This window comes from Cucurbita pepo, chromosome 1 (assembly GCF_057944985.1).
Source record: "Cucurbita pepo subsp. pepo isolate OVF chromosome 1, ASM5794498v1, whole genome shotgun sequence".
Taxonomy (NCBI): domain Eukaryota; kingdom Viridiplantae; phylum Streptophyta; class Magnoliopsida; order Cucurbitales; family Cucurbitaceae; genus Cucurbita; species Cucurbita pepo.
In genome coordinates this window covers 17230060-17251783 of record NC_141798.1, presented here as the reverse complement: position 1 = coordinate 17251783, position 21724 = coordinate 17230060, and the positions used below count along the sequence as shown (strand labels likewise).

The following is a 21724-nucleotide window of genomic DNA, read 5'->3' as shown; positions in this document are numbered from 1 at the left end:
ATTATTTTTTTTTTAAGAATTTTAAATTATCCTATACCATATAAAAAATATATAATATATATATATATAAATTCTTACTATAAAAATTAAATAAATAAATAAAAAAAAAGGGTCACTGTTTTTTTAATTAAGAAAATAATTTAATATAAAATATGAGCGAGAAAATACATTGAAAACAATTAAAAATATGTTATAGGCTAAAAGCGAATAAATAATAACCACAAATTTAATGACATATAACTCGAGTAGAAAAAATTGACAAATAGTCATGTTCCGATATAGTACATCTGAGACATTTTATATATAGTGGATGTAGACGTGATTTTGGTGAACGGTCATACACCCCCATATTGTCATGACATGAATAGTGAGACCTAACTATACATGAAAGCAAGTAAAAGAGGTCCAGAATTGGCATACGACCATAGACAACACGCCTTGGACAAATAAGACCGAAACATTTGACACGCACCCATAGACAACACGTTTTGGATAAGTATAACCATGACGTCTGACGTCTAGCCTCGCCTAGCCGTGCATTTCGACAATTACCATCATAACAACACACCACCAAAATACGCTAATTAAAAGAAATAAATTTTAGTTCCAATATTTACTCGTCCATCACCATAAGCGTGCACGATAGGTTCCAAATTCTTTTGTAGGTTGAATAACTTTGAATCATGTGAGGAATGTTAGAAGGAAAAATGTCAATAATTTGTATAGATCGCAACTTTCTCGAGTTTTCCGATCTTATATCTATCGATCAATTTGAGTTAATTCAAGAGACATGAAAAAAATTATATTATTTCATGCACTTTCAAATTAGTAAATTATACGAAACAAAGTACCATCAGATCAGCCATGTTGAAGTATCGTTTTTTAAGAGCAGAGCAAAGAGAAAGACATAAACCGATAACGTGCAGGATATTCATTTGTTCGGGTTCTCGTTATTTTCAAATGAATTTTAAATCCATCTAAAGCTATACAATGCTAATCAAATATACACGCACAGTATCACAATCACAATTTTCTGAGACTTTGTAAAGCGATTGTGTGACACTCACTCTAACAATTGAGTGAGTCAGCCAACTCGAAATATGGTCGCCCGTTGACATTGACGACATATACTCAAGCCTTTGACCCCGTTCTAAGAAAAGAAAAATGAAAACGAGGGAGAGAGATTTACGAAGAAGATTACTTGAATATAATGTTAGAAAGCAACGTTCTACATTAACAAGTAAGAAACAACAATGGTTAAAATAACATATATGTTCGAGTATAAAAAATTTAATTATAATTTATAGGTTGATATAATTATAATTTAGATAATTAATAAGGTTGATAATTTGGTTAGGTGCGGATCATCAAATTGAAGCCTTAATAAATAGGGTTAGACACGTAGGCATGGGTTTGACACGCTGTCTAAAGTTTTTATTATTTATAATAATTTATTTGTTCTTTTTTGGTATATTACATTAATATAATTAAAAATCGATGAAATATAATTATATTTTAACTTATTAAGATATATAATCGATTACAAGGTAGAGTTAAACACTCACGTCCTTCCGATTCCTAGGGACAAAGACGTAAAAACTTTCTAAATTTCATCCAAACCATACCCTTTCCTTGAGAGACTCGAGATTCTTATCATATTTGATTATTGATATCACGTAAGGGATTAAATATGAAAGAATGATATCATGTCGTGACGATGATCATTAGGTATGTTACAGGTAAGACACTATCCGAAAAGATCAACGATCAACGCTACTCCGAAAAGCCAATACTGAAAGGTTGTTGGTTTCAATTCCAAGAACCCTAACATAGGGCGGAGTTACAAGAAACTCAAATTGGAGGGTAGAGAATACTTTCATGCCTCTAGATAAAAGAGCTAAGTCTACTGCCAACCGATATTATCCGCTTTGATCCATTACGAATTATTGTCAGTCTCACAGTTTAAAAACGCCTCTACTAGGGAAAAGTCTCTACACCCTTATAAATAATGGTTCCTTTAAAAGTATTAGTGGACATTCAAACTCTAATTTATTTAATAATAATAATAATAATAATAATAATAATAATAATAATAATAAATAATAATAATAATAATAATAATAATATAGGAAATTTGGATTGATCTAAACTATGAATAAATTGATATTATATCAAGTCATTCTTAAATGACACGTGTTAAATACTCAGTCGTCATTATAAATGTGCACGTGCCACGTGGGGCTCCAAGAATTTGCTTAATTGCCGGTCAATCAAATGCAATACATCTATCCATCGAAAAGTCGACACCCGAGTTCTGGACTCTGCACACAGTTTCACTATTGATTGATTCACGAGATTCGCCGGAGCCCCTCAAAAATGGCGGAGAAGTACGATTCCGATGATCGGAATGGCACTGTGCCGGTTGAAGAACAAGATAGAACCAGTCACAAGTCCAAAGGAGTGTATAATATGGATCAGACAGTTTATGAAACCCTCCGCCGTCTGATCGCTGAGGTTTTCTCCCCCGATAAAGCTAAGGGTTCTTCATTGTTCCAGCGCGTTAAGGTCTCCATCACTGAGAATGGCCCTGCCGTTGAAAAGGCCTGCAGAAACATTGGTCGCGATGTTCTTTGCTGGACTCGCAGGGGCAGTCCTCTTAGAGCACTCCTTGTTATCTCCGTGAGTATTACTGATAATTCCAAAAATGGTGGTTGTCTGGACTTGTTTATTTTGTTTGAGATGCTTTCTATTCAGTACTTAATGGATTATATGAGTTGACTGTTGGGGATTTTGATTTTATCGCTTAAATGGTATTATCTCTGTTGTTTTTTGGTTCTTGTTTAATGGCAACGATTGATCTGAGCAGGATTTGTTGTTAGTAGGAATTTTTTTTTTTCTTAATAATGTATATTGTTTAACAATTTGATCAATGGCAAGTGCGGTGAGAGCTCGAGTGGTGGTGTTTTTGACGATCGGAGAAAATAATTTGCTGAGGTAATTTCCTCTTGTTTTGACCCATTTTCCAATGTTTTCAGCCTTCTTTCTTTTTGTAAACTCATTTTCAGCCACCATCTTCTGCTGTTTGGTCTTGTGGAGGGAGTTGATTTCTTCTTCCATGGCCATACGTTGCATTGGACCTGTAAGACTGGAGTGCTACTTAGGTGTTTCACTAATTCCCAATTGTCTTTGCCCTTGTTAATGGATGAGCAACCTTCTGAAGATGTAGCCCATTTTTCTATCCATTCCATAAACCATGGAGGGTTTTGACTATATGAATTGAGTGAAGATTCTTGACTTCGTTCAAGTATTTGCTATCCTTCAGACTTTTCTTTTCTTGTTTCATATTGAATAGACAATATGTTCTTTTTGATGTCTAGTTTCTTGAGTTTCATTGTTTGGTTTCCCTGTTGTTGTAAGACCTATCAACTATGTAAAATTGGAGCGGTTTTGTCTGAGATTGTTTTGGGGCCAGGATCCTTTGCGTACAGCTCTTAGGAGCTTTGATTTCGATAGGAGTGCTTGGTTCCAAAGATGGTGACAGGAAAAATGGAATTTTTTGTTCATGAGAGAATAATATATTTAACCCTTTTAGTTTAGGGGCATAGCCTAGAAGGATATACCTAATAGCCCAAGGGCCAAGTTTACTTCTTATAGGAGTGTGATTATTGAAAAGATTTAACCCTTTTGTTTTAGGGGTACTCTCATGGATAGAGAAGATACGTGAAAGATTTTAAAATTTCTAGATTCCGTATGGAGTTCTCCAAAGTTCTTTGTGATTTTGACTCATTTTTTATTTGTGCCAATTGTGAGAGTTGTTTGTACCCTTTTGGCATTGTTATGGGTCGTTGATATCTCACCTCCCCATCTCTGAGGATTATGTTAATGAAAAATTTTCTATCTAAAAAAGATTATAAATGATGAGAAATTGATAGATATTTTACTAACAATGGAAAGAAAAAGTTCTGGCTCTTGAGGTTCGACTCAAGGACGGTGCAACTGTTGGAAAATATATGTATATATATAACAAAAGTCAAGGGTACCAAATAGGTTTGATACTGATGAATGACGTGTACTGTAGCGTAGGTCCTCTGACTGCTTTGATCTGTTTTATATCTATTGCAAGATTTTTGTTGTAATAGTCCTCTCTATCTTTCAGGCGCAGATAAACTGAAGTCCTTTTTATGTACTCACAGGCTCCCTTCTTAGTTGTTACTTACATTTGGAATTGCTGCAGGTTGGGACAATTGCTCTTCTTGCATTGACGGGATTGCTCATCTTTCTGCTATTCTTTCTGGCAGCAACTTTCAACGCCGTTGTTATTTCTCTTCTTGTTTCCTTGGCTGCAGTTGGAGGCTTCTTGGCACTTTTCTTTGCTTGCATAACGGCTGTTTACATCGGAGCATTAACAGTTGCTTTGTTTGTTATATCCACTGCAACAATCTCAGCAATTGTAGCAGTGGTGATCGCCGCAGGTAGCAATAATATATACTCTTATCTAACCCATGTTTCTCTAAAACCTCTTAACCTGTTGATATGAATGTGTACATGTTGGTTTGACATGGTTCGGTCTCCTCTTAAGGAATAACATGTGCATCAGTTTGCAGCTTTCTAGCTATATGCTTCTGCTTCTCTTTCGTTGGGGTTCTCTACCACGAATTGAATTGTTTTCTGAATCATTTGTGTGCATTTAGCTTATGGGTACGGACGAAAATGTTAGGAACTACGAATCTCCACAATGATATGATATTGTCCACTTTGAGCATAAGTCCTCGTGGCTTTTCTTTTTGTATCCACAAAAGGCCTCATACCAATGTAGATAGTATTCATTATTTATAAACCCATGATCAACCCTTTAATTAGTCGACGTGGACTCCTCTCCCAACAATTCTCAACAATCCTCCCCTCGAACAAAGTACACCATAGAGTCTACCATGAGGCCTATGAAGCCCTCAAACAGCCTCCCTTTAATTGAGGCTTGACTCCTTCTCTGGAGCCCTAGAACAAAGTACACGTTTTGTTCGACACTTGAGTCACTTTTGTCTACACCTTCGAGGCTCATAACTTCTTTGTTAAACATTTGAATCTATTAATATGACTAAGTTAAGGACATGACTTTGATACCATGATAGGAACCACGAATCGCCACAATGGTATGATATTGTCCATTTTGAGCATAAGCTCTTATGGCTTTTCTTTTGGTTTCTCCAAAAGGCCTCATACCAATAAAAATAGTATTCCTTATTTATAAACCCATGATCAACCTTTTAATTAGCCGATGTGAGACTCCTCTCTCAACAATTCTCAACAGAAAATGTTGTAAGCTACTGATTGAACTAGCGGATCGAGAGAAGTTTTGCTTCGCTTTCATTTAGACAAAGCCATACACTAGTCAATGACTTCCCATTGATTTTGTCCGTCTTCATGAGAGTAGACCTTGTGTCAATTGTGCACTATTGGAATTTCCGTACTTCAATTATTTCTTTGCTCTAACATCTTGCATCTTCAAAATTCAGGTTGGATTGGGTTCTTCTGTGTGGTATGGCTAGCAATACGAAAAAGTTTTGGTATTGCTAAGCAGTCGATGAGCGCGGGCAGTTCAGCAATTTCAGCATTTTCTCATGCTAGACGTGCCCACAAAGATTAGGTAATGTTTTTAGATTAGTTAAATGAATGCTTTGAACTGGTGTATGTTATTGCTGCACACGTGTTTTCCCCTACTGAGAGTCACTTTTTGGAGGATCTGCTGCATATGTTGTGTTGACTTTGAAGTTGTTCTAGGCAGTGAAACCATAGCATGTATTTGTAATGTAAATATTCTGTTAAATGTGTTGAGTCATACAATATAGTCCTACTATTTTATGGGTTCCTTTATTGGTGATGAAAGTATCTAGATTGAAGATAGAACTTCCCAGAACTGTCATTATCTAAGTAATATTTTGGCTTTAAGTTACTGCTATGTACTGTAATTGTGAAAATTTACAAGGATTTAAATTTGAAGTGTCGAATGAGGTGATGACTGATTGAATGAATTTGGATTTATGAAGTTCAAGGTTAGAAACATGAATTTTATGTTTGTATTGTGTAAATCTTAAGTGGAAGAGGTTAACCAGATGCAAAATATAAGTCTTACCAATATAGTTTAGGCAGTCAATATAAGCATATAGCTCAACTAACATAAAACAACCATTTCTTTTCCCTTTGTCTCTCCTATCTCTCTCCTTGTTTTTTAAGTTCAACTGCGTTTGTCAAACGATTGAGAGTTCCTTTCTCTTCCTTCCAATGGTAGACGCCGAGTATTGCTATGGTTGTGTGAGGCATAGAGTTTATCAATGTTTATTCCTCAGATACTGTCATTGCTTCTTTTTTCATGACTTGTAAGCTTTTAAACTCCACTGGACGTTGCTCTATCAAAGAAAGGAGAGGAAAGGAAGAGAGCAACGAGAAGGGAGATACACCCCAAAACCAAAAGAAAAAAAAAAGGTTGGGTCAAAGTTCATTTTCTTACAATTTTAGGTCATCCGTACAAAAAAGAAAAAAGAAAAAATAATCTTTCGTGTTCGTTAAGGTTCGTTTCATAGCATTTCTGTTTCAAAATTAGATGCAGAAAAGGAAAAAAAAAAAAAAAAGAAAAAAAAAGAAAAGAAAACAAGAGAAATTTTCAAGATATTGATATGAAACTATAGTTCCAAAATCATGTATTGTAGACTATGTCTTAGCGGTTGATTTATGTTCACACATGTTAGCTAAAGGTTAAAGGTTAATGAATCAACCATTGACTTTGAGTTTTTATTCCCACGTAATTAAAGCTTAACAACAGAACAAAAATAGCTCGAACGGTTCTAAATGAACGTAATGCCAGTTAAACATTAAACAACGCTTTTGCTTCAATATGAACTAAATATTTCTTGGGCAATAAGTCATCTACTGAAAAGTGCTTGGGCAATACGTCATCTACTGAAAAGTGCTCGAGGAAGGGGTGAATCAATAATTATAATGAAGCATATTGCAAGATAATGAAGCATATTGCAAGATAAATGTCGGAAAATGGATAAAAATGCATAATTAATAATAATAATAATAATAAAAAACCTACGCTTGTGCATGGTCTTAAGAAGTCCAAAAAGTGTTGATGGAAGATTCATGATGACCAAGTGATTTTTGGGACCTACGTTGACTCAAAAAGTGTTCCTACTTAAAATCAATCGAACTTCATAACATCACGTGTTAGGTAAAAGAAGTTTACTCGGATTGAATTTAAAAGCTTTTTTAAAAAAAGTACTTAAGTGAAAATCGTTTCTATTATAAACTTTAGAGAAGCCACGACATTAATATAACGTTTTGTCTAAAAGCACTTTAGACGTTTTGTAAGCATTTTCAAGTAATTTTTTAATTTGTTGAAATAGACCGCCTACCCATTTTATAAAATTCGGTTTGCTTCGTTCTAAAGGCTTTGTTGTCCTAAAAGCATAAGAAAAAAAAATGCCACTTGAAATAGTGATAGACAGAATTCAGACAGTATTTTACACGAGATTTCGAGATACAGAAATTATTACCTTAATCAAGTAAATAGAATTTAATGAGACGGTAAGTAAAGTATAATCAATAAAATGAAATTGCTATTTACCCATAAATGATACCCACCAAAGTTTTAGAAAACAACTAGCCACCCATTTGTTTTATCCATAGCTTAACAAATACCTATAAGAATGGAACGTAGCTATCATAAACATGTTTTATGCCGCATGGAGGTAGAAGGCCTACAGGTCATGAAATAGGTTGGGAAGAAAGAGTCTAACCTACCCAGAGCGAGCCTTCCATAGAGACAAGTAAAGTTGGGCTATCGTCTTTAGGTTGGGTCGGAGCTCAAGAATTGGCTTATCGACCCGTGCACCAGTGTAGCTAATGCAACACATATTCAACTTCGATTCTACCAATAATTGTAATTGCTTTTAATTCAAGCAATTGGGGAAAGGGGTATGTCTCATACACAAGTGTCAAAACTAAATGTGATCCCACCAAAGACACAAATAAAAGTGGCATTTATTACACAAAATTTTGCCAATCAATGAACAGTCCAATCAATGGATACTCATTGAAGGTGACTGGTGGATGATTCAAGTTTAATTTGAATGCTTTGAATATTAGCATACTATATTAATCCATTCAAAATTCTAAATTTCATTATAAATTATTGAATTTCCTGCTCCCCTTTTGTTTATTTCTTGTAAAGGAACAAGACAACGACATCTTTTTCGTGATACGACAACAACATTTCATTACAAAATTCAACAGGTGAATGATCGATCAAAAGTTTTTGAGTTTTTTAACTTGGGTATCACATTTCTTCTAGTTTCTTCTTTGATCGTTCCCGACCCACATCCTAGTGAGAGAAACCCCACAATGATACTATTTGTAATGCTACTTTTTCTAGTATGAATTTTCATTCGAGTCACGTATGGTGGATTCACAATCTACTGCCTTGATCCACTTGGCCCATTACATATTATTATCAACCTTACGGTTTTAAAACATCTTAGTCTATTACGGAGAAGTTTCCACACCTATAAAAGAATTGTTTCGAGTCTCTCCTCAACTGATGTGAGATATCACAATCTACCCTCTTGAGGGCTCAGCGTCCACGCTAGCACACCGTCCAGTGTCTGGCTTTGATACAATATGTAACCATCCAAGCATACCACTCATAAATATTATCTGTTTTAGCTCGTTATATATCGCTGTCAACCTCACAGTTTTAAAACGTGTTTGTTAGGGAATGGTTTTCACACCCATATAAGAAATGCTCCGTTCCCCTCTCTAACTCATATAAGATCTCACAAATCAAACGTTAACCACACGTATGAGCTCAAATTCATACCAGTTAGATAAGAAAGATTATGCAATTTTCTTTAAAAAAGATGAATGTTGTTGGTGGGGTAAGAGCTGCAAAACATGTCCCACGTTCATACGCACATTAATTAGGGATGATACGTATATTAGCAAACTGCCAAATTGAGGCATTAATTTGGTAGGGGCAGTGTTTGAATTTGTTGACCACACACAACACTGACATCAGGCCCTTTCTGTTCTTCTTCTACTCTCATTTTCCTTTGAAATATACTCTCACCCTAATCACAAGGACGGGAGTCGTTGTCACGCTTTTAACCGTCTAATATCTACAAATTTCGACAAAAAGAGGTCGAATTTGTGTAATTCTCACATCGGTTGGAGAGGATAACGAAAAAGACCCATAAAAAAGTTGACCAATATAAGATTTGGTCAACTCAGGTACAAGTCAATCTTATGGACCATTCCCACATGTTGGTCGAACCAAATGGGCCTTCGCCAACCCATGAGTCAGCTATGGTTCGACTACTAGGCTTTGGTCTTCCCTTCCTCATTTTTAGGTCTTTAATCTCTACTATTCTTGACTTGGCTCAAGTAGCTAGATTCACCCATGATAACGGGCGGCTCTCGAGGTTGTTCTATTCTCACCTTCATCAAGCTTCTTAATTGGTCTTCCGTCGAGGGCTCCTCTATGGCGACACTTGCGGGGTTTATCGTGTCTAACCATTCGCGCTAATACTCGAGATAGTTCTTAAGGATTTGCCCATGCCTAACATTTTTGTGTTACTTGAGTATGCATGATACTTGAGTATGCACTTATGTCCTATGCACGGTTGCCTCAGTTTTTGTGTCGTTTGTTTTTATAAATGTTGTTACATTCACATTTTCAACCATTCCTTTCATCTTTTAGGTAATCCCAACATTTTCCTTTTTTAATTTCGAAATGTTCATGTGACTTGAATAATGACATTTTTAGCCCTATACCTTGTTGGCTATGAATTAGGGACCTATTCGGTGACATAACATGAAAGATTTAGGAGGTAGTTCAGAACCATCTCGTTCTCATGTAATATCGACCCAAATCATACTAGATGAAAATAAGAAAACTTATAACATTCCTGATTCAATTTGAATGCATATGTCGCTTGCTCCGAAAAGGGTCAACCAGCCTCCTTCGAACAAGGGGGTAGCTCAAAACCACCTCGCTCGGTACCCTGATTAGAATCTATGGCTCAATCCGGTTTATTATGTGAAATTCCTTCATAAATAATATTTTCAATTCCTTACCCAAATTATGTGACACTGAAGGGATACATAAATGAATCGAGACCACATCTAAATGAGAGCGATCTTGCGAGTAGGACGACTAAGAAAGATTTAAAACAACTTCACTACTCATACTAACAAGGTGTACTTTCCTTTTCAGAGTTAAACATGCTTCACTTAGAACTCATGTTGAACTCGTGTTGAACAGTAAGGATAGTTACCTTTTTCTTGCCTTAGCTCGAGTCATGAGCATTTTTGATTACGTTCGTGTATTCGTGTCTCAACCTCGAGCTATAATAATTACAACAAATTAATTATATGGGTTGCTAAATAATTTGAAATGAGGGACATGGAATAAAAGTAGTATCCTTTGGAATTCTCCCATATTTATTACTCTCTTTGCCTTTCCCCTTTATTCCCTTCTTTATTTTCTTCTCTCTTCTCTCTCTTCTGCTCTATATCTGTGCATGTCTCTCAAGAACAACAAGAACACCAAGAACAACAACACCAATCAAACCCTAAACTCATATCTTCTCTTTGTTTTTCAATCATTTCTTCCTTTTTTTTTTAAAAAAAAAAACATGCCCAACATTCAAAGCTTTATAAATATTCAATCTTCTTCATCTTCATCTTCATCATCATCTTCATCTTCATCTTCTTCTTCATTTCTTGATCTTGATCTTTCCCTTCAAATTTCTCCTCCTAATAATGGAGTTGGGGCTGTTCATACTCATAAATTCAATCAAATCACTAATGGGGTTTGGCTTTTCAATCATCATAATAATAATAATCATCAGCATCATCATTCCTTCGCTTCGCCCCCGCCGTTTCTTCGGAGCCAATTGGATCCGGGTCGGTCGCCGATGGCAAGAGGGCGGTGCATAAGGGCGCCGAGGATGCGGTGGACGAGTACTCTCCATGCTCAGTTTGTTCATGCTGTTGAGCTTCTTGGTGGCCATGAAAGTAACAATTTTGAAGCTTTATTTTCATTTACTTTTTTTTAGATTCAACGTTCTAAAAGTTTGGTTTGTTTGTGTTGTTTTTCAGGAGCTACACCTAAATCTGTTCTAGAGCTTATGGATGTCAAGGATCTTACATTGGCTCACGTCAAAAGCCATTTACAGGTTTTTTTTAAAAATATTACGTTATAAATTCAATTATCGAGCTTGAATTTGAATCTACGAGATAATAGAGATGCTTTAGCAATTAAACTTTGCTCGAGTCGATGTCATGAACAGTAGAACACGGTTCCACAACTAAATGAATACATAATAAATGCCTGCCCCCAAAGTAAACCCTAACTTACGGAAAATTATTGTTCATGTTTATAGGTCAGGTTGAGACATTTTTAGACTCAACCCAATTGTTCGAATCGCAAATTTTTGAATTGGGTTGGTTCGAGATATTCGTGTCATTTATTCAAATTTTTATTTTTAATAAGAGTAAAACGTCATGTAATTAAAACCCATGAAAATCTACCAACTCAGGTCGGTTCTATTCTTAATTGAACCGAAATAAGTTCATCAACCAACCCAAATCATACACGTTCGATTGGGTTTTCCGGGTCATCAATTTTTTTTTTCCCGAATATAATAAAGTGGGAAAAAAATACAAAATTGAAATCAAAATCATAATCAAAACTTTCTAAATCATAATTATGATAATGCTTTAACATTTTGAATCCTTAATCTCTCTTTATTAACACCACTTTCTACATAATAATTATAATTATGCTTTTAACATTTTGAATCCTTTAAAAATTAAGTTTTAAATTAATGAATTATCTTTTTTTTTTTTGTTGCAGATGTTTCGTGCTCATAAGACGACCACCGACAAGCCTGCAGCTTCTCCAGGTAATTCCCTTTACCCCTTTTCTTTTTATCAGCCTTATCTCTTGCATTGCATTTACCCAACAAATGTCCTCTAATTTGCTGGACAACCTCCTATGTTCTTGGACATCTACCTCACTTTACTATCAACTCATACAAATTTCATGTTTTATTTGAAGGTCGGTCCGAGGATAGCTCGGGTGTTCTAGACGATGAAATGTTATCCATCTCAATGTCGATAGGAAGTGAAATGGGAGATGGAAGCTTGCAACTTTTTTCGACTCGAAGGGATATGGGCTATTCTTCCTCCAATACTCCCGTTCTCTCTGTGAATTCCACGAGGTAACTTTTTTAATTATTACGCTAAAAATGCTTTATTTTAAAAATATTCTTAATTTTTCAAAAGTTTCATTAATACGGTATAATTTTTTTTTTTTAAAAGTCAAAAATACATTTAGTGTTGGTATATGGACAAAACTTGAAAAGGAATAAAACCTATCTGAGGATAGACAGGAAAGACGTCTTAAAACTTTTTGTTAATATCGTTAAGGGTTTTAATGCTACTTATTAAAATTCATATTTCAAAGGGTATTAATGAACTTTTTAAAGTTCACGGGTATTTTTAAACAAAGTATTAACCGTTTTCATTCAAAATTGACAGTAAAGGTATTTCTAAAACCTTTTTTACTTTGTAAGTTTAAGGGTATTATCGAAACTTTTGAAAGCTTAGAAGTATTTTTTTAGACGAATTTTTATTAATTTAACGTAAACGTACCTCTAAACCCTTAATTGAAAAGAGTAAGAACAAAAATAAAATTATATATAAAAAAAAAAGTAATTGGGTTGTGTTGATTAAAGGTGAAACAAAATCCAAAGAATGCTGTGTTCTGACAAACAAAGAAAAGCATAGATTTTTACGTCCAAAAGATCAAAAATTCAAAGATCTCTGTGTCACATTGGTTTCTGCATGGATGTTGCGAAGAACGAGAAGAACACGAAGAACACGAAGAACACAAGAAGAATAACATGAACTTAAAAGCCCTTCTGCTGCCTTTGCTTTCTTTTCCTTTTTCTTTGCCCTTAATCGCACAACCCTGCCTATCAAATTACCTAAAACAATCAAAAAAGCAGATCAATGCTTCTTTCTTACACAAAAGATTGAGTTTCGAGTTTGAATTCTTTTTAACTTTTTACTTTATTCCGACGTGTTTCGTTATCTAAACATACAAATTTTTAGATAATAATTAAAAATCTTTTGACACGTAACTTAACTTCACCCAAATGAAGTAATTTCAAAATGGGCAAACTATTGGAACCAAGCTTAGGGTTAGAGAATCGAGTCTTTGTTTAGTCTAGCTACCCCAAAATTAGCCTCGTGCAACATAATTCACGGGTTTTTGTTAAGTCGATCATTGAATTAATCTATAATCATGTGTTACGTGTGCATTAAATTAATAGAGTTAATAATGATATGAGTCTATTAGATATAATAATAATTAAAAATATAATTCGAACACTTTTTAAATTTCAAGAGTATTTTTTAAACAAAATATTAACGATTTTAGAATATTTGAAAGTTCCTAAGCTCCATTTTTATTTTTTATTTTTAAATTTAAAGATATTATTGAAACTTTTATCGAGATATTTTTATTAATTTTGCGAGTCTTCAGCGTTAGAGACGGTCGACCAACGAGGAGTTGCCATGACATGGATGGCGGCCAATCATCAACTTTAAAAGTTCCACCAAAATCCTCACAACAAAAGGTATAAATTCAACCACAAATTTATATAATATTTTCTTTTTAATATAATTCTAGGAGTAATTTAATTAATATTGATTTCGGGTTTGATTCAGCTCAGATGAGAAGTTGTTCGGGAGATTAATTGCATTTGGATTGTCTGAACCCTAATTTAAAGATGGGTTTAGGCAAATCTGATTGTCGTGTGCTCGAGAAGAATGTTCGATTATTGATCTTTGTATTTTTTTCAATTATGTACTTAACTATTGGAGACATTATTAATTCATATAAAAGTTTAGAATTTAGGGTTCGAGAAGGAGAGCGCATATCGATTTTGTATTATGGTGTTTAATGACTTGCTTGTGTAGTGGTTAAGATATCATTATATTCTAATTTGTATAATTTGTATTTATTGTATTAATATTAATTCATCAGTACCCGTGAGTAAGACACTAATTACCATTTCAAAGGTCAATGATTGAAATTTAGGAACAAAATAAGGTTTCTAGTCTCACCTAAATATTATAGCCTATTTCAAACAATTTTTTAATTAGAACCTCTCGTATGTACTGTATATGTAACAATCCAAGCCCACCGCTAGCAGATACTGTCCTATTTGGCCCGTTATGTATCACTGTTAGCCTCACGATTTTAAAACGCGTCTGCTAGGGAGAGGGTTCCACACCCTTATAAGGAATGTTTCATTCTCATCTCTAATCGATCTGGGTTCTTGCCGTTCACCCCCGTAGCTCTAATACCATTTGTAATGCCCAAAACCCACCACTAGCAGATATTGTCCGCTTTGGCCCATATTGTCGTCAGCCTCACAGTTTTAAAATAAGGAGAGGTTTCCATACCCTTCTAAGGAATGTTTTATTCTCATCTCCAATCGACGTGGGTTCTTACAATCCACCCCCACAAGGGTACCTCTAATACCATTTGTAAGGGTCTAAACCCACCACTAGCAGATATTGTCCGTTTTGGCCCATTACGTATTGTCGTGAGTCTCACAGTTTTAAAATGTTTCATTCTCATCTCTAACGGATGTGGGTTCTTACCGTTCATGATATGGAAATCAACCCAAGGGAAAGTATGGAAAATCCAGACGACAATCCTGACATTACTGAAGCACGATTGAAGAAGCACAACAACGAACCATGGAAAGACTAATTCGAGGAATAGAAGAGTTGACTGATCGAATAGGAAGATTGGAGATTCATTCAAGCTCGACATGATCAATCTTGCTTGTGGAGTGATTCGAATCTCAAACAAGTATCTGAGATATTTGATCAACAAGAATCATTCAAGCTAGAAATGATCGATCTTGCTTGTGGAGTGATTCGAATCTCAAACAATGTTCTTGTTTTGAGATATTCGATCAACAAGGTAATCCGAATCTTATTCCTCTTCTATTGATTCCTTATCATATCAGTTCACCCCCAAGGGTAGCTCTAATACCATTTGTAATGGCCAAAACCCTCCACTAGGAGATATTGTCCGCTTTGGCCCATTACGTATTGTGGTCCGCCTCACAGTTTTAAATTGTGTCGGCTAAGAAGAGGTTCCACACTGTGATAAAGAATGTTTTGTTCCCCTCTCTAACCGATATGAGATCTCGTAACATACCTAGTTGAATATTAAATTTAATAATTTATGAACCGATCTTTCTTTAGTTGAGGGGGTGAAAATTCGAATCTTCGAGACTTCCGAACAATCAAACTAATGCACTTGATCGATAGATTATCTTTCTTTTTTTTAAAAAAAAAGATTGAAAAACAAATGCTTCGTCTCAAATTACTTTTGTTATACTAATATTTGAAAAGGCACGTCAAATAGAATAGACGAGAAGAACGTCATACCCCTATTTAAGAAAAAAATTAAAAGTTTGATACAACACCTCAAATTTTGAGTACTACCATCATAAATGACATCTCAATTTGGATGATAGCATGGGCCACAGTTGAACCTCTAGCGTTATACAATTTACTCCTTACACGACCCACATGTTGAGCTGAATAAGGAGTCGGGGACAAATTATGTAGACAAATTTGGCACATGCATTTGACATGACAGCTCACGGATTAGCTCAACATATACCTTATGATATCACGAGCGTGCCGTATGACATATCTACTTAATGTAGCTCAGAATGTATGGCCATTCTAAAAATCATATTTCTACTCGATTTGACTCGAACACGGATATTAGTGCACTCCTACAAAAATAATAAAAAGAAAAGAAAAATAGATAAATTATTTTCTTATGTTATAATTAAAACTAAAAAGGAAAAAAATTGAAAAAAAAATGATGACTGGAAATATTTAATTAATAAAATAAAGAGCCATTTAGTAATTAATTAATAATTTGAGCAATTTTTTGAGCCATAAAATATTTATAGATTTTTCTTAGTTATTTATAATTACATATATTTGAATTAATAATTTTTTTAAAAATACATATAATTAATTAAACATTAATATTGTAGGAAGAAGAGAATTTATCTTATTGAACAAATTATCGACCACTCTCGAAGTCATAATTCACTTAATAGTAAGATCCCGTGATATATATTGTCTTTCTTGTAACAAATTTACAAATAAAAAAATAATAATCACGTCACAATTTAGTTTTGTGCAAATTTATGACACGCTCCCTCATAAGAGCGTGAAAACATTTTCCTAAGAGATGCATTTTAAAAATTATGAAACTTACGACAATACGTAATGGGCTAAAATGAATAATATCTGCTAACAGTAGCCTCGGGATGTTACAATTGGTATCAGAGCTAGGCACCGAGCGGTGTGCTGTGAGGATGTTGGGCCTTACGGGGTGGATTGTGAGATCTCACATTTGTTGGAGAGGGGAATGAAACATTCCTTATAAGGGTGTGAAACCTTTCCCTAGTAGACTCGTTTTAAAATCGTGAGGCTGACGACCATATCTCAACTCTAGACACCAAGAGCATCTTGAAAAATGACGTTCCACGAAGAATGAACTGAACTTGCTAAACACAACTCGTGCAATAATTATGAGAATACGCTAAACTAGTTCGATCCAAAAATATCCCAAGACGTTTTTTGAAGCATGGAAGAGTCGTAAAACTAGATTATTGTAAGATTTTAGGATTTGTGAATGTTTAGCGGGTCCGACAAGACAAACTTGAGAAGTTGGAACACACTCTAAGGTTCCCAATGGTTCCAAAAAACAATAAGGTATTCGTATCAACAACTTTATACTCGTTTCTTTCGGGAGAGAATCACACAAAAAGACAATAAGTTGAGTTGGCTCCAACTAAAGCCACTAAAAACGTTGACAAGAGTTGTTGATAATTCTATTAAACGGCCGAACGTCAAATAAATTTTAATCGTGAATAAGAAGACAAGCTTTATTGTAGCAGAAGAGTAGCCGAACAACTTGGCTAACTGTTACATAGACTTGACAATCTAAAAAGCGTCGCAAATATGGCTAAATTATCGCCCTTTATAATCATAACAGTGATGTAACGACTCATTTTAAGAAACTCGAGAATCATAAAATTAAAATAAAATATCGAAGTGTTATATGAAGATATAGCTTTTAAGTGACAAGAACGAGTGATTTGTTTATAATAAATGCTCTCCAGATTAGAGCATAAGAATACGAGACATATTCCCCCACTAAGAACAAATGTATAAAGTATATTTCGTTAATCAAATGTCTCGTCGACTTTAATATTATTTTAAATTTATGTATTTTTTCAACATTTGTAATATTACCTTGGATATTTCATAAACGTTACAAAATTATCCCATTTTTAAAACGCATTTACTCAAGTAGGAATAGGACTTGAAATCTCACAATCCACCCGTCTTTGGGAGGCCCAGCGTCCTTGCTGGCATATCGCCCGATATCTAGCTTTGATACAATTTGTAACAGTAAGCCCATCACTAGCAAATATTGTCCTCTCTAACCGGTTACGTATCAGTCTCGAGGTTTCCACACCCTTATAAAAAGTACTTAGTTTTTCTCTCCAACTGATGTGGGATCTCACCAAATTTATTAACAGATGACCTGAAACGACATGGACGTAACTAAGATGATTATCTATATTAAGTTTAAAACAATAACATTCCAACGCATTAACTCTTCGTTCAATATTTTAACAATTTTTCTACTCTAAAAATATTTTTAAAACGTTTATAAAAGATCTTACCCCTTCAACAAGGGAAAGTTGATAAACCCGAAAAAAAAAAAAAAAAAACTTCTTGAGCAGTGAAAGAGAAGAGACCAAAGACAGATAGATACCCAATCAAGAGAAGCTGGAAAGCTAAAAACAAAAAACCAAAACAACAAAAAGGAAGCACAAACAGACATAGAAATAGTTTAAGTTACTTTGATTTGATGTTCATAAACAATTCAATGGAAGAGAAAATAAACAAATTTAAAGAAAAAAACTCAGAAAATTAAGCTGTAAAGATTCAAGAAAAGCTTTGGTTGTAAAGGAAACAGAGCAAGAATCAGACCAACTTGGATTCCAACATGTTGTGTGCTGTTCTTTCGTTCTTTCTGACACACACCCTATTGTTCTTCTTACGCTTGTGGCCCCATCCTCCACATGTGCTTCCGCTTCCCCTCATTCTAATCCCATAAACACATTATTTGATGTGTTCTTTCTATTGGGTCGGATCAAAAATCCTTACTTTCCAATCTGTTCTTCAAGATTTTTAACTTTGAATCGAGTTCTTACCAAAAAAAACTATGTTTTTCTGTTTTTATGCAATGATTTTTGCTCTCTCTTGAGAAATCTTGTCCTTCGTTCTGCTGCTGTTTCTTTCCATGGAGAAGAAAACCCAGTTGGGGTTCAACCATTTTCTCCTCGTTCATCTCTTAACCTTCGCTTCAATCTTCCTCTCTGCAAAACCCCAAGAACTCAGCTCTGATGTCTCTGTAATGCTGGCACTGAAAAAGGGTCTAAACCCGCCGGAATCTCTTGGCTGGTCGGACCCCAATCCCTGCAAGTGGAGCTTTGTCCTCTGTTCCGACGACAATCGGGTCACTCGGATACAAATCGGCCGCCAAAATCTTCAGGGTACGCTCCCTTCAAATCTACAAAATCTCTCTGCTTTAGAGCGATTAGAGCTTCAATGGAACAACATCTCTGGCCCTTTGCCGAGCTTGAGCGGGTTAACCTCTTTGCAAGTGCTTTTGCTTAGTGGGAATCAGTTCACTTCCATTCCGGCGGATTTCTTCGCCGGAATGAGCTCGCTTCAAGCTGTTGAAATCGACGATAACCCCTTTTCATCCTGGGAGATTCCGGCGAGTCTTCGTAATGCTTCCACTCTACAAAACTTCTCAGCCAACTCCGCCAATGTTTCCGGCCAAATTCCGGCGTTTCTCTGCGGCGATGACATTCCAGGGCTGACTAATTTACACCTTGCTTTTAATAATCTTGAAGGGGGTCTTCCTTCTAGCTGCTCTGGGTCTCAATTGGTGTCTCTATGGGTTAATGGCCAAAAAAGTGTCAATAAGCTTAGTGGGAGTATTGATGTTTTGCAGAACATGACTTCTTTGAGTGAAATTTGGTTGCATTCGAACTCGTTTTCGGGTCGTTTACCGGATTTTTCAAGGTTGAAGGATTTGCAGGTTTTGAGTTTAAGAGATAACAAGTTAACAGGTCTTGTTCCAAGTTCTTTGATGAATTCTGAGTCGTTGAAAGTGGTGAATTTGACTAATAATCTGCTACAGGGTCCAGTTCCTCTGTTCAAAACAGGGGTCGTTGTGGATTTAGCTAATGATTCCAACAGTTTTTGTTTGTCAAAACCTGGGGAATGTGATTCACGAGTAAATTCATTGCTTTCCATTGTGAAATTCATGGGTTTTCCTCAGAGATTTGCAGAGAATTGGAAGGGAAATGATCCTTGTAATGAATGGATTGGAATTTCTTGCAGGAATCAGAGCATAACCATTATAAACTTTCAAAAAATGGGGCTTTCTGGTGTGATTTCTTCAGAGTTTGCTACTCTTAAAGGGCTGGAAAGATTGGTTCTTGCTGATAATAACCTCACAGGCTCTGTTCCTGAGGAGCTTACAAGCCTTCCTTTTCTAACTGAGCTGGATGTTTCAAACAATCAGCTTTCTGGGAGGATCCCAAATTTCAGGAGTAATGTAATGATTAACACTAAGGGCAACCCTGATATTGGGAAAGAAACGAGTGATTCTTCTATGAATGGCACTCCATTGTCGTCTGACTCGAAGGGAGCGGGTTCGAACGGTGGTCGAAACTCGGGAGATGGGGAGAAGAAACATAATTCCATGGTTGGTGTCATTGTGGTTTCTGTAGTTGGAGGGCTGTTTGTTGTTTTCTTGATTGGTTTGGTGGTTTTGTGTGTGTATAAAAGGAAGCAGAAGCGATTTAGTCAAGTGCAAAGCCCGAACGCGTTGGTTGTTCATCCACGGTATTCGGGTTCGGATAACGAGAGTGTGAAGATCACGGTTGCTGGATCAAGTGTTAGTGTAGGTGCTATTAGTGAAACACGATATGGTGATAGTAGTGAGGTTGGTGATATTCAAATGGTTGAATCAGGAAACATGGTGATTTCGATTCAAGTGTTGAAAAACGTCACGAATAATTTCAGTGAAGAGAATGTTTTGGGACGGGGAGGATTCGGGACGGTCTATAAAGGAGAATTACACGACGGGACGAAGATTGCAGTGAAGAGAATGGAGTCAGGAGTGATTAAAAGCAAGGGATTAACAGAGTTTAAGTCTGAGATTGCTGTTTTGACAAAAGTTCGACACCGACATCTCGTCGCTCTTCTCGGATACTGTTTGGACGGGAACGAGAAGCTTCTTGTCTACGAGTTCATGCCTCAAGGTACACTTAGTAGACATCTTTTCAACTGGATAGAAGAAGGATTAAGACCTTTGGAATGGACAAAGAGGTTGACCATTGCATTAGATGTTGCAAGGGGTGTTGAGTATCTACATGGTTTGGCTCATCAAAGCTTTATACATAGGGATTTGAAGCCTTCAAACATTCTTCTTGGAGATGATATGAGGGCTAAGGTTGCAGACTTTGGTCTCGTGCGTTTAGCACCGGAAGGTAAGGGTTCTATTGAGACGAGGATCGCCGGGACCTTCGGATATTTGGCACCAGAATATGCAGGTACTTCTCGACATCGAAAACTATTGATATATATCTGCCATTGTTGTGTTTCTTCTTGGATCGTCTTGTCACATCTCGTCATGGCAATGCAAATACTTTAGATTATCTTGTTAACGTTCTTTGAGCTCGTGTGTGTGATGACTCGATACTAACATAAAACTCCTATTATGCAGTTACGGGTCGAGTAACGACTAAAGTTGATGTATTCAGCTTTGGTGTGATTCTAATGGAGTTGATCACTGGGAGAAGGGCGCTTGACGAAAACCAACCTGAGGAGAGTATGCACCTTGTAACTTGGTTCCGAAGGATGCAAATCAACAAGGAATCCTTCCACAAGGCCATTGATTCGACCATTGATCGTACCGAAGAAACGTTCGCCAGCATCAGCACCGTTGCCGAGTTGGCAGGTCATTGTAGTGCTAGGGAGCCACAACAAAGGCCAGACATGGGTCATGCAGTCAATGTCTTGTCATCTCTTGTCGAGTTTTGGAAACCAACTGACCAAAACGTCGAAGATATATATGGCATTGACCTCGAGATGTCGTTGCCTCAAGCACTTAAGAAATGGCAAGCTTATGAAGGTAGAAGTCAGATGGAATCGTCTTCGTCGTCCCTTCTTCCTAGCTTCGACAACACTCAAACAAGCATACCGACACGACCGTACGGGTTTGCAGAATCATTCACATCTGCAGATGGGAGATGAAAACTATTTCTAATGCAAAATAGTGTTTATATGTAATTGTTCTCATCCCTACAATTACTACTGATTTCTCATATGTTTTAGTATGGATGTATTGTGTATTGAACCAGAAAAAATGGTGAAGAGATAGGGAAAAGGGTTTATTTAGATCATCTCTTTTTAACTCTAAAACTTTTCAGGCAAGCTCCATTTTTTGAGGTAT

The 21724-nt window shown here is 35.9% G+C and overlaps 3 protein-coding genes across 6 annotated transcripts; all 3 read left to right on the top strand.

Annotated features, from left to right (window-relative positions):
• The first annotated feature begins 2269 nt into the window (after positions 1-2269).
• Positions 2270-5904, top strand: LOC111779077 (voltage-dependent L-type calcium channel subunit). Its single transcript, XM_023659136.2, has 3 exons — positions 2270-2679; positions 4235-4472; positions 5514-5904. The coding sequence occupies exons 1-3, from the start codon at positions 2377-2379 to the stop codon at positions 5642-5644; spliced, it is 672 nt and encodes a 223-aa protein (XP_023514904.1). The 5' UTR covers positions 2270-2376; the 3' UTR covers positions 5645-5904.
• Positions 5905-10477: 4573 nt separating this feature from the next.
• LOC111777955 (uncharacterized) lies at positions 10478-13988 on the top strand. Of its 4 annotated transcripts, none has more exons than XM_087116877.1 (6): positions 10481-11073; positions 11158-11234; positions 11915-11963; positions 12119-12281; positions 13610-13703; positions 13808-13988. In XM_087116877.1, the coding sequence occupies exons 1-6, from the start codon at positions 10578-10580 to the stop codon at positions 13847-13849; spliced, it is 921 nt and encodes a 306-aa protein (XP_086973003.1). In that variant the 5' UTR covers positions 10481-10577; the 3' UTR covers positions 13850-13988. The 4 variants fall into 4 exon arrangements, with proteins under 4 accessions (XP_086973013.1, XP_086973003.1, XP_086973018.1 ...); XM_087116882.1 differs by having other exon boundaries at positions 10482-11073; positions 13795-13988; XM_087116887.1 differs by lacking the exon at positions 13808-13988 and having other exon boundaries at positions 10478-11073; positions 13603-13706.
• Positions 13989-18088: 4100 nt separating this feature from the next.
• LOC111795002 (receptor protein kinase TMK1-like) lies at positions 18089-21685 on the top strand. Its single transcript, XM_023677227.2, has 2 exons — positions 18089-20822; positions 20996-21685. Exons 1-2 carry the CDS (start codon positions 18494-18496, stop codon positions 21523-21525), a joined length of 2859 nt encoding a protein of 952 aa, XP_023532995.2. The 5' UTR covers positions 18089-18493; the 3' UTR covers positions 21526-21685.
• Positions 21686-21724: the final 39 nt, after the last annotated feature.

Bases quoted from the DNA above. Each gene is read 5' to 3' on its own strand.
- LOC111779077 (XM_023659136.2), top strand. From the start codon at position 2,377: ATGGCGGAGAAGTACGATTCCGATGATCGGAATGGCACTGTGCCGGTT. The intron at 2,680-4,234 runs GTGAGTATTACT...GAATTGCTGCAG, and splicing joins GAGCACTCCTTGTTATCTCC to GTTGGGACAATTGCTCTTCT. The intron at 4,473-5,513 runs GTAGCAATAATA...TTCAAAATTCAG, and splicing joins AGCAGTGGTGATCGCCGCAG to GTTGGATTGGGTTCTTCTGT.
- LOC111777955 (XM_087116877.1), top strand. From the start codon at position 10,578: ATGTCTCTCAAGAACAACAAGAACACCAAGAACAACAACACCAATCAA. The intron at 11,235-11,914 runs GTTTTTTTTAAA...TTTTTGTTGCAG, and splicing joins ACGTCAAAAGCCATTTACAG to ATGTTTCGTGCTCATAAGAC. The intron at 11,964-12,118 runs GTAATTCCCTTT...TTTTATTTGAAG, and splicing joins CAAGCCTGCAGCTTCTCCAG to GTCGGTCCGAGGATAGCTCG.
- LOC111795002 (XM_023677227.2), top strand. From the start codon at position 18,494: ATGGAGAAGAAAACCCAGTTGGGGTTCAACCATTTTCTCCTCGTTCAT. The intron at 20,823-20,995 runs GTACTTCTCGAC...CCTATTATGCAG, and splicing joins TTTGGCACCAGAATATGCAG to TTACGGGTCGAGTAACGACT.